The sequence below is a fragment of the Nycticebus coucang genome, chromosome 4 (genome assembly GCF_027406575.1).
Source record: "Nycticebus coucang isolate mNycCou1 chromosome 4, mNycCou1.pri, whole genome shotgun sequence".
Lineage (NCBI taxonomy): Eukaryota > Metazoa > Chordata > Mammalia > Primates > Lorisidae > Nycticebus > Nycticebus coucang.
The window spans coordinates 132,901,487-132,916,245 of record NC_069783.1 but is presented as its reverse complement, the minus strand read 5'-3'; the positions used below and the strand labels follow the sequence as shown (position 1 = coordinate 132,916,245).

The 14,759-nt window shown below is 46.8% G+C and overlaps 1 protein-coding gene across 4 annotated transcripts in view; it reads right to left on the bottom strand.

Annotated features, from left to right (window-relative positions):
- Positions 1-14,759, bottom strand: part of PI4KA (phosphatidylinositol 4-kinase alpha) — a 138,494-nt gene that overhangs the window by 42,846 nt on the left and 80,889 nt on the right. For all 4 annotated transcript variants that reach the window (XM_053587410.1, XM_053587407.1, XM_053587408.1 and 1 more), the window contains 4 exons: positions 11,579-11,687; positions 11,115-11,251; positions 10,832-10,965; positions 6,326-6,408 (listed from right to left, as the gene is read on the bottom strand). In XM_053587410.1, the coding sequence (XP_053443385.1) occupies positions 6,326-6,408; positions 10,832-10,965; positions 11,115-11,251; positions 11,579-11,687 (463 nt within the window). The remainder of the gene's footprint in view (positions 1-6,325; positions 6,409-10,831; positions 10,966-11,114; positions 11,252-11,578; positions 11,688-14,759) is intronic.

Here is a 14,759-nt window from a genome sequence, read left to right as displayed (position 1 = left end):
CTCGGTAGCCTGCCGTGGCGTCACACGGCTCACAGCAACCTCCAGCTCTTGGGCTTATGTGATTCTCTTGCCTCAGCCTCCCGAGCAGCTGGGACTACAGGCACCTGCCACAACGCCCGGCTATTTTTTTTGTTGTTGCAGTTCAGCCGGGGCTGGGTTTGAACCCACCACCCTCGGTATATGGGGCCGGCGCCCTACTCACTGAGCCACAGGCGCCGCCCTCCATACTTTATTCTTTAAAAGTAAATCATTCAATCCAGCCCACACTCAGGCAGAGGAATGAAATGCCACCTCTTGAAGACAATTTGTGGATGAGAGGTAAAACCATCAGAGCAACTGACAAATATTTTGGAGAAGATACTTTGAGGTTTTGTAGGTCTCATTTCTCTTTAAAATTTTACTCACTAATTTTAGCATCCATGAGTAGATTCTGTCCATAGTAGCTACTGTGGTTGCCAGAGATTTTCTTTCTTCCTCATCCCTTCTATTTTTAGTAACTGCAATTCTATAAGGAAGGCTTGTTCCTCCTTTCTCATATTTTATTTATTTAATAATATAAACAACTCTGGACTCATGGGTATTCATTTTATTCATAATCTAATTGCTCCAACTTTGGCCACTGGGAGCTCTTTTGGCTTGGCTCCTGTGTCCTTCTGACATGCTCCAATGCCGTTTCTTTTTCTTGTAAATCAGCCCTTTCTCCAAGAAGCTCTATTTCCTTTCATTGGTGAATGGTTCTTAGAAACCAAGATCTGAGCACTGGATGTGCTCACTGTCGCAGGAAGGCACAGCAGGTTGTAAAAAGCAACAGAACACAGTAAGAACCACAGTGCAGATGGAAGAGCTGCAGTAAAATACTGACTCACACTCCACAGCCTGCTCCTCTGTGCTTCTGGTCTGCCCTCTACAAGCGGGCAGAGAAGTAGGACTGAATGCTGCCAGCTCTGCAGATCTGGGCCCAGCACAGAGCCTCAGACATACAGAAGCCAGCCACAGTTATCTGTACAGGGAAACGCGAGCCCTAATACAGCTCTCAGCAGTAGGAAAAGTGGTCATGTAACTTGGACAGGTGCCCAAGAGTAGAGAGTGGCTGCTTTCTTAAACTGCTGGGTTGGGTGGCTGAAATCTTATTTTGGGGGTATGTCTTTAGTGTTGTACTTTTTCCCCATAGCCATTAGGAAACGGAAACTGTAAGTTCCTAACAATCAGATAGTGGTCAGATGCTTATTGATAATAGCACCTAAGAGGACTTTTCTTTAAAGAAAAGCTTCTTCTTTTGCACCTAAGCTTATCTCTGAATTACTAGTGTACTGACCAGTTGCTGGGCAGCTGGCAGATGATCAGCAAACTCCTGCCCTTATAGGCTTGCACGGGTAGGAACAAGGAGGTGTAGCTCACATCTGCACAGAGGGGGCAGAGGCCCTCCCCTTTAGCGGAGCTGCGAGATGGTCCATATGTCTCTTTCCTGGCTCGTTCTAAAAAATTCATGAATAATACGTGTATACGTCTCCGAAGACATTTTGTCTCTACCTCATGTTTTAGGAGAAAAAAGGAAGAGAGAAGTTAACTCAGTAGCTGTACATTTATTGACTTCATCTATGTATCATGGCCAGAACAAAAATAAGCAATTTGAAATTGTGAAAGGGTAAAGTATACCGCAAAAATGAAAATCATTTCATTTTGAACCTTTTGGAGAGCAAACTGATCCCTAGTACAATTTAATTTCCTCTGCTATGTACAATTTAATTTCCTCTGTCATGGTAAGAATAGAAAAACAGCTCAGAAAGAAGGGAGAGTGAAGCATCTACCTTCAGAAAGATCTGATTCTGGCCCGGCATGGTGGCTCACGCCTATAATCCTGGCACTCTGGGAGCCCAAGAGTCTGAGTTTGCTGTGAGCTGTGGAGCTACAGCACTCTACTGAGGGTGACATAGTAAGATTGTCTCAAAAAAGAAAAAAGATCTGATTCTGTCTATAGATATTCTCTAGGAGTATGACAAAATGTGCTAGGTTTGCAAGTCTCTTCGAGGTTGACAGTTTAAATTTTGTTACTTTCTCTCCTAGAACCAAAGAATCTCAGGGTTAGCCAAGTATCCAGCACAAAACTTAATACAAAACAGCTGCTACAGTGACCAATGCTGGGTGATCGGACAAGGGGACTGAATCAATGAACTGCTCAGCCAGTGGGGGTCAGTGTCTCTACTGTACCCCCAAGTGGTCCTGGGGCATGTGCATGAGATCCTCTGAGCGTCCCATCCAGGAAGAAAAGGCTTCCTTATTTATTTATTTATTTATTTATTTATTTATTTTGAGACAGAGCCTCAAGCTGTTGCCCTGGGTAGAGTGCCGTGGCTTCACAGTTCACAGCAACCTCCAACACCTGGGCTCAAGCGATTCTCCTGCCTCCGCCTCCCAAGTAGCTGGGACTACAGGTGCCCGCCACAACACCTGGGTATTTTTTGGTTGCAGCCGTCATTGTTGTTTGGCGGGCCCGGGCTGGATTCAAACCCGGTTTATGTGGCTGGCGCCTTAGCCACAGGCACCAACCCTCCTTATTTATTTATTCAGAGACAAAGTCTCACTTTGTTGCCCTCCGTAGAATGCCGTGGTGTTACAGCTCACAGCAACCTCTGACTCTTGAGCTCATATGATCCTCTTGCCTCACACTCCTGAGTAGCTAGGACTACAGGTGCCCGCCACAACACCCGGCTATTTTTTAGAGATGGGGTCTTGCTCTGGCTCAGGCTGGTCTCAAATTTCTGAGCTCAGGCAATCCACCTGCCTCAGCCTCCCAGAGTGCGAGGATCATAGGCATGAGCCACTGTGCATGGCCCCAGGCTTCCTTCTTTAGGAACTGCCTGCCTCCTACCTCTGGCTTCCACCAGTCTCTCTGCTCACTCTGACCCTTTTCTCACTGCCAGCAGAGGGAGATTCCAGAACCCTTGCTTTTCCTTACCAACCTTACTAGCTCCCAGCTACAAAAATACATTAGTGCATATATTTCTTTGTAGTTTTTTTTTTTTTTTTGGCCACAGCTGGGTTTGAACCTGTCACCTCCAGCATATGGGGCCGGCGCCCTACACCTTTGAGCCACAGGCGCCACCCAGTGCATATATTTCTTGACTTTGGTGTGTAGCAGTGTGAAGTGTTCTACACAGGACTTATTGGATGAAAGCCTTACATAAAAGCAGCATCTCAGAGTCCCTGGGGGTGATTTAAAAAAAAATATTTCTTCAAGCACTAATTTTTTTTTTTTTTTTGTGTGTAGAGACAGAGTCTCACTTTATGGCCCTCGGTAGAGTGCCGTGGCATCACACAGCTCACAGCAACCTCCAACTCCTGGGCTTAAGCGATTCTCTTGCCTCAGCCTCCCGAGTAGCTGGGACTACAGGCGCCCGCCACAACGCCCGGCTATTTTTTGGTTGCAGTTTGGCCGGGGCCGGGTTTGAACCCGCCACCCTCGGCATATGGGGCCGGCGCCCTACAGACTGAGCCACAGGCGCTGCCCCAAGCACTAATTTTTTAACAAAAGAAAAAAACTGTACTGGAAATATCTGAAAATAATTTCTCTACTGGCAAGAACAAGTTGACAAAAATCATCAATGTGCCAAGAGCTTCTGGCATAGAAAGGATTACTTACTTTATTAATACTAATTTTGTTAGTCTAAAGAGTTCATCAATAAGCAGTCCTCCGAAAATTTACTAGGGCGCCAGCCACACACACCGGAGCTGGCAGGTTCGAACCCAGCCCGTGCCTGCCAAACAACACTGACAACTACAACCAAAAAATAGCCCAGTGTTGCGGCAAGTGCCTGTAGTCCCAGTAGTCCCAGCTACTTGGGAGGCTGAGGCAAGAGAATCACTTAAGCCTAACAGTTTGAGGTTGCTGTGAGCTGTGACACCACAGCACTCTACGGAGGGCAACATAGTAAGGCTCTGCCTCAAAAAGAAAAAAAATGTTTTTTTGTACTCACAGTTAATCAAAAATTGAGGACTGTACTAAATTCCTTTGCATATTTAAATACAATTACAAAATTGGCTGGGTGCGATGACTCACGCCTGTAATCCCAGCACTTTGGGAGGCTGAGGTGGGTGGATCATCTGAATTCACAAGTTTGACACCAGACTGAACTGGAGTGAGAACCCATCTCTAAAAACAGCTGGGCATTGTGGCAGGTGCCTGTAGTCCCAGCTACTCAGGAGGCTGAGGCAAGAGGATTACTTGAACCCCAGAGTCTAAGGTTACTGTGAGCTATGATGCCAGAGCACTCTACCGGGGGCAACAAAGTGAGACTGTCTCAAAAAATAAATAAAATAAATAAATGCAATTATAAAATTAATTAAATTATTCTAAGCATTTAATTAAAACAGGGCTAATATTTCAGCATATTTTAAATTTTTTTCTTTTTTTTTGAGACAGAGTATCACTTTGTTACCCTTGGTGGAGCACCGTGTTATCACAGCTCACAGCAACCTCAAACTCTTGGGCTTAAGCGACTCTCTCGCCTCAGCCTCCCAAGTAGCTGGGATTGCAGGCACTTGTCATAACACCCAACTATTTTTTTGTTGTAGTTTGTCATTGCTGTTTAGCAGGCCCAGGCTAAGTTCGAACCTGCCATATGTGCCCGGTGCCCAAGCCACTGAGTTATGGGCGCCAAGCCATACCTCTTCTTTTTATTCCTGTATTTCTCTTAGGTTTGTCTTACTAGAGTTTCCATTATTTTTCTGTCTTCCTGAGAGTCAGTTCTCTTGGCTAGGACTGATGACAGCTGAACAGCTGAGGACCTCTGTGCACTCAGGGCTTGAGAACATGCTGCCTCATGAGATGTGTTTCAAATAGATTTTCCTATTTTCAAATGTGCTCAGAAATGAATACAGGGCTTGACTTGGACATGGTCTACAAAGTCTGGCCTGTCCATGGTCCAACTGGGTTCTCCCATAAATGGCAAGGCTACGAAGAAGGCATGGAGACCCTCATGACGATGGCCATGCCTGCAGCCAGCTCTCACTGGTGGCGCTGGCTAAAGGAGCATTTATTTATTTATTTATTTTGAGACAGAATCTCATTATGTTGCCCTCGGTAGACTGCTGTGGCAGCACAGCTCAGCAACCTCAAGCTCTTGGGCTTAAGCGATTCTCTTACCTCAGCCTCCCAGTACCTATGACTACAGGTGCCTGCCACAACGCCCGGCTATTTTTTGTTGTACTTGTCATTGTTGTTTTAGCTGGCCTGGGCCGGATTCGAACCCGCCAGCCTTGGTATATGTGGCTAGCACCATAACCACTGTGCTACAGGCACCGAGCTGCTAACGGAGCATCTTTAACTGACTCCTCTGTCTACTCTGCACTGGGCACTCTGTCTACTGGGTCACTTCGGAGACCAGGCCTGAGTCCCCTGAATGCTAGTGCCAGATTCTGTCCTGGACTGTATGGTTGCTTACACAGAGAGATACGACTACGTGTCTCCACTTCACAAATACTTAATGGAAGAAACAAACATATGTCTACTTTTATCTCTCTCTTTCTCCCAATGTACTCATTCTTCTTTTGTAATTATAACCATATTTTTGTGCATTTTGTATTAAACATTGCTTTTTTCAGAGTATCATTATGAACTCAGACATTTCACAATCAGTCTGAACTTATATCAATTAAGTAAAATAATAAAAATACTGTATTTACATTCAGATTATGATGGTTTGTCCACTGGGTTCTTTGGTCCTCTTACCTGCTCCTGACATTAAGAAGCATGTCTGCTCTCCTGCAGCAGCGAGATGCTGACTGGCCAAGGAACCCTGGGCCCTTCAGACAGGTGCTGGAGCACACTCTAGTAGACAGGGTACAGACCTTCCTTTTGTTTGGGGCCTTTGTACCAGTGGCAGACCAAGTAAGATATTTGTTTTAGGTTATATGTTTTATGCTGATCTTTACAACTATTTACAAAACTATTTCTACGTGTTCACAAAAAATAGGAAGGAAATGGGGCGGTGCCGTAACTCAGTGGGTAGGGCGCCAGCCACATACACTGAGGATGGTGAGTTTGAACCTGGCCTTGCCCAGCCAAAGTAACAATGACAACTGCAACAAAAAAAATAGCTGGGCATTGTGGCGGGTGCCTGTAGTCCCAGCTACTTGGGAGGCTGAGGCAAGAGAATCACTTAAGTCCAAGAGTTTGAGGTTGCTGTGAGCTGTGACACCACGGCACTCTACCGAGGGTGACAGCTTGAGACTCTGTCTCAAAAAAAAAAAAAAAGGAAGGAAATGGCATTCTTTTTATCTTATTAAAGCTCAATTCATCATAAAAGTATTACAATGGTAAGCTTACCAGATTTGTCTTTCTGAATAGCTTTATCCTCAAAGTAGCAGAACATCACCTGGAAGCGGTCGGGATCTGCTGACCGCAGAACCCTAGAAGAAACCCCGTGAACAAGAAAAAGTCAGGCCCTCTCTCACCACAGATCCGAAGAGCCAGGAACTGCCCAGGCAGTAAGGGACAGACATCTCTGCTCTTTATTGGGGCACACACACTGATGTGGGTACCATCCATTATAGTGCTCCCATATTTTTCAACCCAGCAACCTCACCACTAGGATATATCTTAAGGGTCACCTGCAAAGGATTTACATGAGAGTACTAACTTCATTACCCAAAATAGAAACAATCTGAACGTCCATCTATAGGAGACTGGTCAGATAAGCCAAAGGGCACTCATCTGACACATCAGGCAGCCCCAGACGGGAGGGAGCTCTGTGTGTGTGCTGTCCCAGGAGCATGGGGAGGGCCAACATGATGTGTTCCCACTGTGTGCAGTGTGCTCCCACTGTGCGGAGTCTGTTCCCACTGGGCACTGTGTGCTCCCACCGTGTGCAGTGGGATCCCACCGGGTGGAGTCTGTTCCCACCGTGAGCAGTGGAATCCCACCGGGTGGAGTCTGTTCCCACCGTGCGCAGTGGGATCCCACCGTGTGGAGTCTATTCCCAACATGCGCAGTGGAATCCCACCGTGTGGAGTCTATTCCCAATGTGCACTGTGCGGTCCCACCATGCGCAGTGGGATCTCGCCATGTGGAGTCTGTTCCACCGTGCGCAGGGGGATCCCACCGACAGGTTTCCCAAAAGCCTGTCAGTGTGTACATGTAGGCTATATATGCTTGCCTCCACACAGAAAATTTCTAGAGGGAAAAATAAGATATTATTAACAGTATAGAAAATAAGACATTATTAATAGTATATCTGTATAGAAGGAATGAGATATTCCGAGGTTGGAAGGTAAAATCTGTGATTTTTTTTTTTTTTTTTTGGCTGGGGCTGGGTTTGAACCCGCCACCTCCAGCATATGGGACTGGCGCCCTACCCGCTGAGCCACAGGCGCCGCCCTGTGATTTTTTTCATATTTAGCATCTTCTGAATTAGCCCACTGCTTTTTATTCTCTTATTTGTTTTATGTATCACATATATTTTTTACCTTTTTTCTTTTTTTTTTTGCCTTAAGACACGGGGTCTTGCTATGTTGCTCAGGCTGGTCTTGAACTCCTGGCCTCAAATAATGCTCCTGCCTCAGCATGTTGAGTAGCTAGGGCTACAGGCATGAGCTGCCATGCCAGGTTCACATTTTTACTTTTTTTTTTTTTTGAGACAGAGTCTCATTATGTTGCTCTTGGTTGAGGTGTGGTGTCACAGCTCACAGCAACCTCAAACTGTTGGGCTTAAGCGATTCTCTTGCCTCAGCCTCCTGAGTAGGTGGGACTACAGGCATCCACCACAACGCCTAGTTATTTTTTGCTGCCGTTTGGCCGGGGCTGGGTTTGAACCCGCCACCATCGGTATATGGGACCAGCGCCCTACTCACTGAGCCACAGGCACCGCCCCCACATTTTTACTTTTATAATAAAAAATGTTTTTAACCTCAAGGGAAAAGGGAAAAAAGGAAAGAAATGCCTGTGGTTAACTCACTAGGACAGCAGGAATACAATGGGGTACATCCATGGGCCTCTGTACCAGCCTATGGGGTGTGAAGCCTTAGGAGGGCAGGGCTTTCAGCACCTGCATTCTTGAGCACAGACAGACACAAGTTCTCACTTGATTCCCCATGGTTTCCACTTTATGGTTTTAAAGCTATCCCAATAACCAGCAGCCAGGAAACTGAGACAAGCCTTGAACAAAGGCTTTGGGGTTGCCTCTGTGACAGCAGAGTGCTCTCAGAGACCTGGTGGGAAGACTGGCAGCTGGGTTCCAGGGAGCGGCCTAAACCTCTTAGACTCTTCCTCTGCCAGGACACTCAAGAGCTCATTCTGAGAACCTCAGGACACCATTCGGGGGCACACTTGTGGGGAAGGCAGAGAAAGCCCAGAGGGGTCCAGACACCTCTCTTCTATCCATACATGCCAGGATTAAAACCATTTTTGCTCTGTTTTGGTTTGGCTTTGTTTTGTCTTGTTTTTTTTTTTTTTTTTTTTTTTTTTTTAATGTTCTTTGGAAAAATTATTACAAGGAGCTATCCAAACAGGCTATACGGGATGGTGGTAAGGTCAATGTTTTTTTCCCTCCACTCATTTTGCAAGTTTTATAACTGAATGTATGAGACATTTATGGCTGGGCATGGTGGTTCACACCTGTAATCCCAGCACTTTGGGAGGCCACACTGGGAGGACTGTTGGAGGCCAGGAGTCAAGATCAGCCTGGGCAACAAAGTGAGACACTGTCACTATAAAAAATACAAATAATTAGGCGGTGCCTGTGGCTCAGTGGATAGGGTGCCGGCCTCATATCCCGAGGGTGGCGGCTTCAAACCTAGCTTCAGCCAAACTGCAAAAACAACAAAAAATAGTCGGGTGTTGTGGCGGGCGCCTGTAGTCCCAGCTACTTGGGACACTGAGGCTAGGGAATCACCTAAGCCCAGGAGTTGGAGGCTGTTGTGAGCTGTGTGACACCACAGCACGCTACTGAGGGCGATAAAGTGAGACTCTGTCTCTACAAAAAAAAACCAAACAAATAATTATCCAGGCATGGTGGTACATGCCTGTAGTCCCAGCTACTGGAGAGGCTGAGGCAGGAGGATCTCTTGAGCCCAGGTGTGCCAGATTGCAGTGAGCTACAATTTGGGGAACAGAGCAAGATCCTGTCTACCCTTCAAAAAAAAAAAAAAAAAACAAAAAAAAATACCAGCGTATGGCATACCTCTTGGGGGTGGGACACACAATTATAAGAAGGACTTTAACAAATGCAATCAGTGTAACCTAATTCTTTGTATCCTCAATGAATCTCAAATAACAACAAAAAACCCCCACAAAAATAAAAAATATATAAAAATTAAAAAACAGTTACAATAAAGAAACAACAAGTCAAAGCTCCCTTATAGAGCTTTGTGGAGAGCAGGTCACTGGTTTGCACATTTTGCTGCTGTGTGGCCGGCAGGCTGCCAAGGGCAGGGAGAATGGGACTAGGCAGGAGGGCAGGGTGCATTCCCATGTAACCAAAATATCTACTTTATATATTACATTTCCAAGTATAATTTCTTTTCCTTCTTTTTCTCCAACAGAGCAAGGGTCTTATTCTGTTGCTCAGGCTGGACAGTGGTGGGAACACGGCTTACTGCAGCCTTAAACTCCTGAGTTCACCTCAGCTTCCCAATTACTTGGGACTACAGGCACGAACCACTATCATGCCCAGCTAAATTTTGCACTTTGTGTAGAGATGGGGGGTCTCGCTATGTCACCCCAGACTAACCTTAAACTCCTGGGCTCAAGTGATCCTCCCACTTTGGCTTCTCAAAGTGCTGGGGTTACAGCATAAGACACCATGCCTGGCCTCAAGTACGATTTCTTTTAAAAGAGGGTCTATAGTGGCACTAAAGAAAGGTTGAAATAGTGTTGTTTTCAAATATTCCTCCTTTCAAGAACAATTTCTTGTTTAAGTCATCTGGGAAAGAAATGATTCTATAATTTATTGCACCCCTCCTGTGACTTAAGTAAGTTAGGCGCAACTTAACCTTTTCCTGATGACAGAGAACCATTGCTTTATAGCTAGTGTGTCTGGCTGCACTTCCAGGGAGCCTTGGGCCTTGCCACAGACGTGTTGTACAACCTGAGCCACAGGGGCAGGCCACAGGCAGCTGGGCATTGTGCACCCTGGCTGCTGTTTCCAGCTTTGATTACGAGAGGTGGCATGGCAGTGTTTAGGAAACTGGGTTTCGATCCACATCAGAGATTACTAGTCTAACTAACTGCTTAGATGCTCAGTGCCTCAGTTTCCTCATCTGTACAACGGGCACATAACAGCACGGAGGGGGCATCAATATACATAACATGGCACAGTCCCTGGCACGGCATGAGCACTCACAATGCCCTCACAATGACAATTACAGACCCCAGCAGGCATTATAGTTGTAAGGACTGCTGTGGTTACAGGTACATCCTGGTCACTGGGCTACCTGCAGGATTTGTTGAAGCCAGCTCCATTCCACACTGCATTTGCTATTTATACTCAACCGTGGTTCTGGAAACCAGCTCAACGTGTGTCTCAGAGCCATGCCTAATAAGGGCTGCTCCTGAGGGGCCCTTGTCCAGTCAGTGGACTGAGTTGCAACCGGGACTGAGACTGTGCAAAAGCCTGTTCCCTATGAGAGAAGGGCGATGGTGAAGTTCAGATACTGGGAGGTATTATTAGACATGGCGTTTGGTGCTCATGAAGGAAGGTACATGAGAAAGCAGAGAGTGTTTTTGTTGGATTTTTAGAAAGTGTGCACATCTCGAGAGGAACTGAAAAAAGTCCCATGCCTAGAAGGGCTCAAAAATAAAGAATGTGGATGAGCATAGAGGTGAAGGCTTGTGTACCTCATGTACTCCAGCCGGTACACAGACAGGAGATAGGTAGACATGGCAAAGTCCAGCTTATTGATGAGGGCGGACACTTCAGGAGGGGGGTCCAGTAGGTTGATGATGGTGCTGCGGAGCTCACTCAGTTCAGCCTGAAAGGAAAGAAACACTCAAGGGCTCATGGGCACCTCCCCAGTAGAAACAGGTCCCCATAGGCAGCAACATGCATTGAAAAAGACAAGGAAAGGATCCACCCCAATCATCCCAGGGAGCTTGGCAAAAATGAGACAAGAATCCTTACAGGGGTGACTGTGTCATTTTTCATGGCTGAGTTATATTGGAGGACGGATCGCAGTGGCTCTTTGCTGGGGAAAGTGAGCAGGGGGGACTTGGTAGCTATTTCACAAACCCCCTCATACCACTCTTCTGGCCAGAGTCCTGTAAAAGAGGAACATTAAGTGAGGTGCCTCAGTCCAGAAGTTCTGCAGTGGGGCTGACTCTGACAATTCCTGGAGTCAAAGGTCCTTTCTTTGAGACAATTGTCCCCCAAATGGGACACAGAATGGCAGGTTTTTCCTAAGGTGTATGGCGATCTCAACACCCTAAACTACATCTGGGAAGGGTAACATTTTCAAGTACTTGAAGAAAGCAGCAGCTGCACCTGGACTCACTTGGAACACACTCACACTCATCATAAGGCTGGTGCAACTTCCCCTTTGTTTTCACTCCACACTCTGTCTTCCCTGGCAGAGAGCTGTGCCCTACCTGAGCCCTCCACAGCAAATCCCATGAGCACGGAATAGAGCCAGAAGTCCCGGAAGAGCTTCTGTAACCGAGGCTTAGCTTCTTTGATGGGCGGCAATCGTCGGGTGAGCTGACATGCCAAGGAGAGAAGGAGAAAGAGGTTATTTTCTCATAAAACTCTAACACCTGTAGATATGGAATCAACCATAGATTTATTCTTTAAGGACACTGTCTGTGACTCATCCAGTCAGACCAGGTAGGAAAAGGTATACTGCGCAGTGACTGATTTGCCTCAGAAATCCTACCAATAAACATGAGCAGTTCATTCACTCACTCACTGAGTACCTAATGTGTGCCGGGCACTGTGCCTAACAGGTCAAAAGCCCCGCTCCAGCACTCAGAGAGCTTTCGGTCTAGCTTAGAGGCAGGAGAACAAACAGTCATGGTGGGACAGAGTTCCCAGGAAAGGTACTGTGGGCCTCACAGTGAACATGTAAGGAAAGCTTCATCAGGCAGGAGAGAGGGCAGCCTGTGCAGACACGAGGAGCATCTGGTCCCAAGCTTGGGATTGTGGGAGGCATGGAGCTCTGAGAGAAAGGCAAACCACTATGAGAGCTGGAGCTCAGAGGGAGAGACGTAACTGGAGAGGCAGAGAGATTGTGAGACTCTTGAGAGCCAGGTAGAAGAAGTGGCTTTCTAATCTTTTTCAGCAGCACAACTTTTCCAAGCAGTCATCTCGGGCAGAAGCCCCATATGTAAAACAGGTTAAGGCAGATTTGCTCGGGAGCAGCTGAGGGGCTGAAGCCCCTGTTGTCTCTGCTGCAGACAGTGACCCACGCCTGGTGTGAGACAGGGAGTCATTTACCAGTGATGTAAAATGGCTAAATTTATGCTCAGGCCCAGCTGGACAGGCCGATCCTCATGGAAACCAAGCCCCAGGATAGGGAAGATGAATACGCAGTGAGAGCAGCTTTGCCGCCCACACACTTATGACCCTGGGCGAGGCCAGAGACAGCACAGACAACACCCATCACTCGAAGGCGAGGGACACAGCATGACTGAAAAATGGCACAACACTCCCTGGAAAGCAATTTGGTAAGATGCATCAAGAATTCTAAATATCCCCACATCTATTTCACACAAAATCCCTTCTCTAGGAAATTTATCCCCCTAACCAAGTGATTTAGGCATAAAGTGTTGTAACGTTTGTTATGACAGCAAAATAAATAGAAAAACACAAAATATCTATCTGAAAGGGGCATTTACATTTCTTTCTTTCTTTTTGATTTCTTTCAGGTTTTGGCCAGGGCTGGGCTTGAACCCATCACCTCCAGCATATGGTGCTAGCGCCTCACTCCTTTGAGCCACAGGCGCGGCCCTGAAAGGGGCATTTAAATAAGCAAGAGTATATTAATAATATAAGTCTTACAAGAAAACTATTTGGTGAAATAGGAAGAACTCATTCACTATGTCAAGTGAAGAAAATGCAAAATGAGTAAGTAACGATACACATTTAAAAAAATACGTATCTAAGATTATTTCTGAGTGGCTGGCTTGCCAGGGATTTCTCTTTTCTTCTTTATTTTTTAATTTTAATCTAATTTGTGTATTTATTTTTATTGAGAGTCTTACTTAGTCACCCCCGACAGAGTGCCGTGGTGTCATAGCTCACAGCAACTTCAAACTCTTGGACTTAAGCAATTCTCTTGCCTCAACCTCACAAATAGCTGGGACTACAGAGGCCCGTTACAATGCCCAGCTATGTTTTCTTTTGTTTGTTTAGCAGGCCCAGGCTGGGTTCGAACCCACCAGCACTGGTACATGTGGCTGGCGCCCTAACCACTGAGCTATGGACACCAAGCCTCCAGTTTTATTTTTTGAGATAGGGTCTTGCTCTGCTTCACAGGTTAGAGTACAGTGGTGTCATCATAGCTCACAGCAACCTCAAACTCCCAGGCTCAGGGCTTCTCCTGCCACAGCCTCCCAAGTAGCTAGGACTACAGATGTGAGCCACCAGATCAGCCAATTTTTAAAAAAACTTTTTGTAGATATGGGGTCTCACCATGTCACTCAGGCTGGTATTCAACTCTACCTTGGCCCCCAAAGTGCTAAGATCACAGGCGTGAGCCACTGCACCTAACCTCCTTTCTTCTTTAATATTATCTGTATTTCTGGAGTTCTTCCACAAACCTGTTCTTTCTACAGTCAAAGGAAGGGTGCAGGCTCCAGTCCAGAACTCGGCAATCTGTGAGGGAGGAGGCCTGATGTCCTCCTTGAAAGCCAGCAAGGCACTCTGTTCCAGACTAGACCTGGGGATGCAGGGTAGACTCTGGAAAACCTGAGGAGGTGGGAGCACTGGAGAGGGCTGTGGGGAAGGTAGCAAAGGGATTGCCGCAGAGCGGGAAGCCAGGAGCCACGTGGTATACTGGGCACAACAGAACAGTTGATAAAGGGCTTCCAATACGTTGTGGCCAAGGAGGGTGTGTGTAAGAACCAGCAGCTATGGAACTGTCTTTGAGGTGACAGGCCTACTTATGACAACCTCCAACTCCTGGGCTTAAGCCATTCTCCTGCCTCCACTTCCCAAGTAGCTGGGACTACAGGCACCTGCCACAACGCCTGGCTGTTTTTTGATTGCAGCCGTCATTGTCCAGTGGACCCAGGGTGGATTCAAACCCGCCAGCTCAGGTGTATATGGCTGGCGTCTTAGCCGCTAGAGTCACAGGCGCCGAGCTTATGTTGATTTTTTTTAATTTTGTGATCTAAAAAGTTGTTAAAAGAAAATTTTGGATGTTTTGGAAGACCAGCTTATCACATAGCACTACTGTTTGATTTTGGTGCCCAAGTATGTTGGGAGCGTCAGCACCCACAGTCTACCAGAAGGGAGAGTATGACTCAGACAGAATCTGCAGGAGTGGGAGGGACCTCCGGGGGGGTCTGGGCATCTCTCTGTTTAAGAAAGTCTGGTATGGGGCGGTGCCTGTGGCTCAGTGAGTAGGGCACGGGCTCCATATACCGAGGGTAGAGGGTTTAAACCCCACCCCGGCCAAACTGCTGTGTCTTTAAAAAAAAAGTCTGGTGTGGGCCAGGCGAGGTGGCTCACTCCTGTAATCCCAGTGTTCTGGGAGGCTGAGGCAGGTTTGAGACCAGCCTGAGCAAGAGTGAGACCTCGTTTCTAAAAATGGCTGGGTGTTGTGGCGGG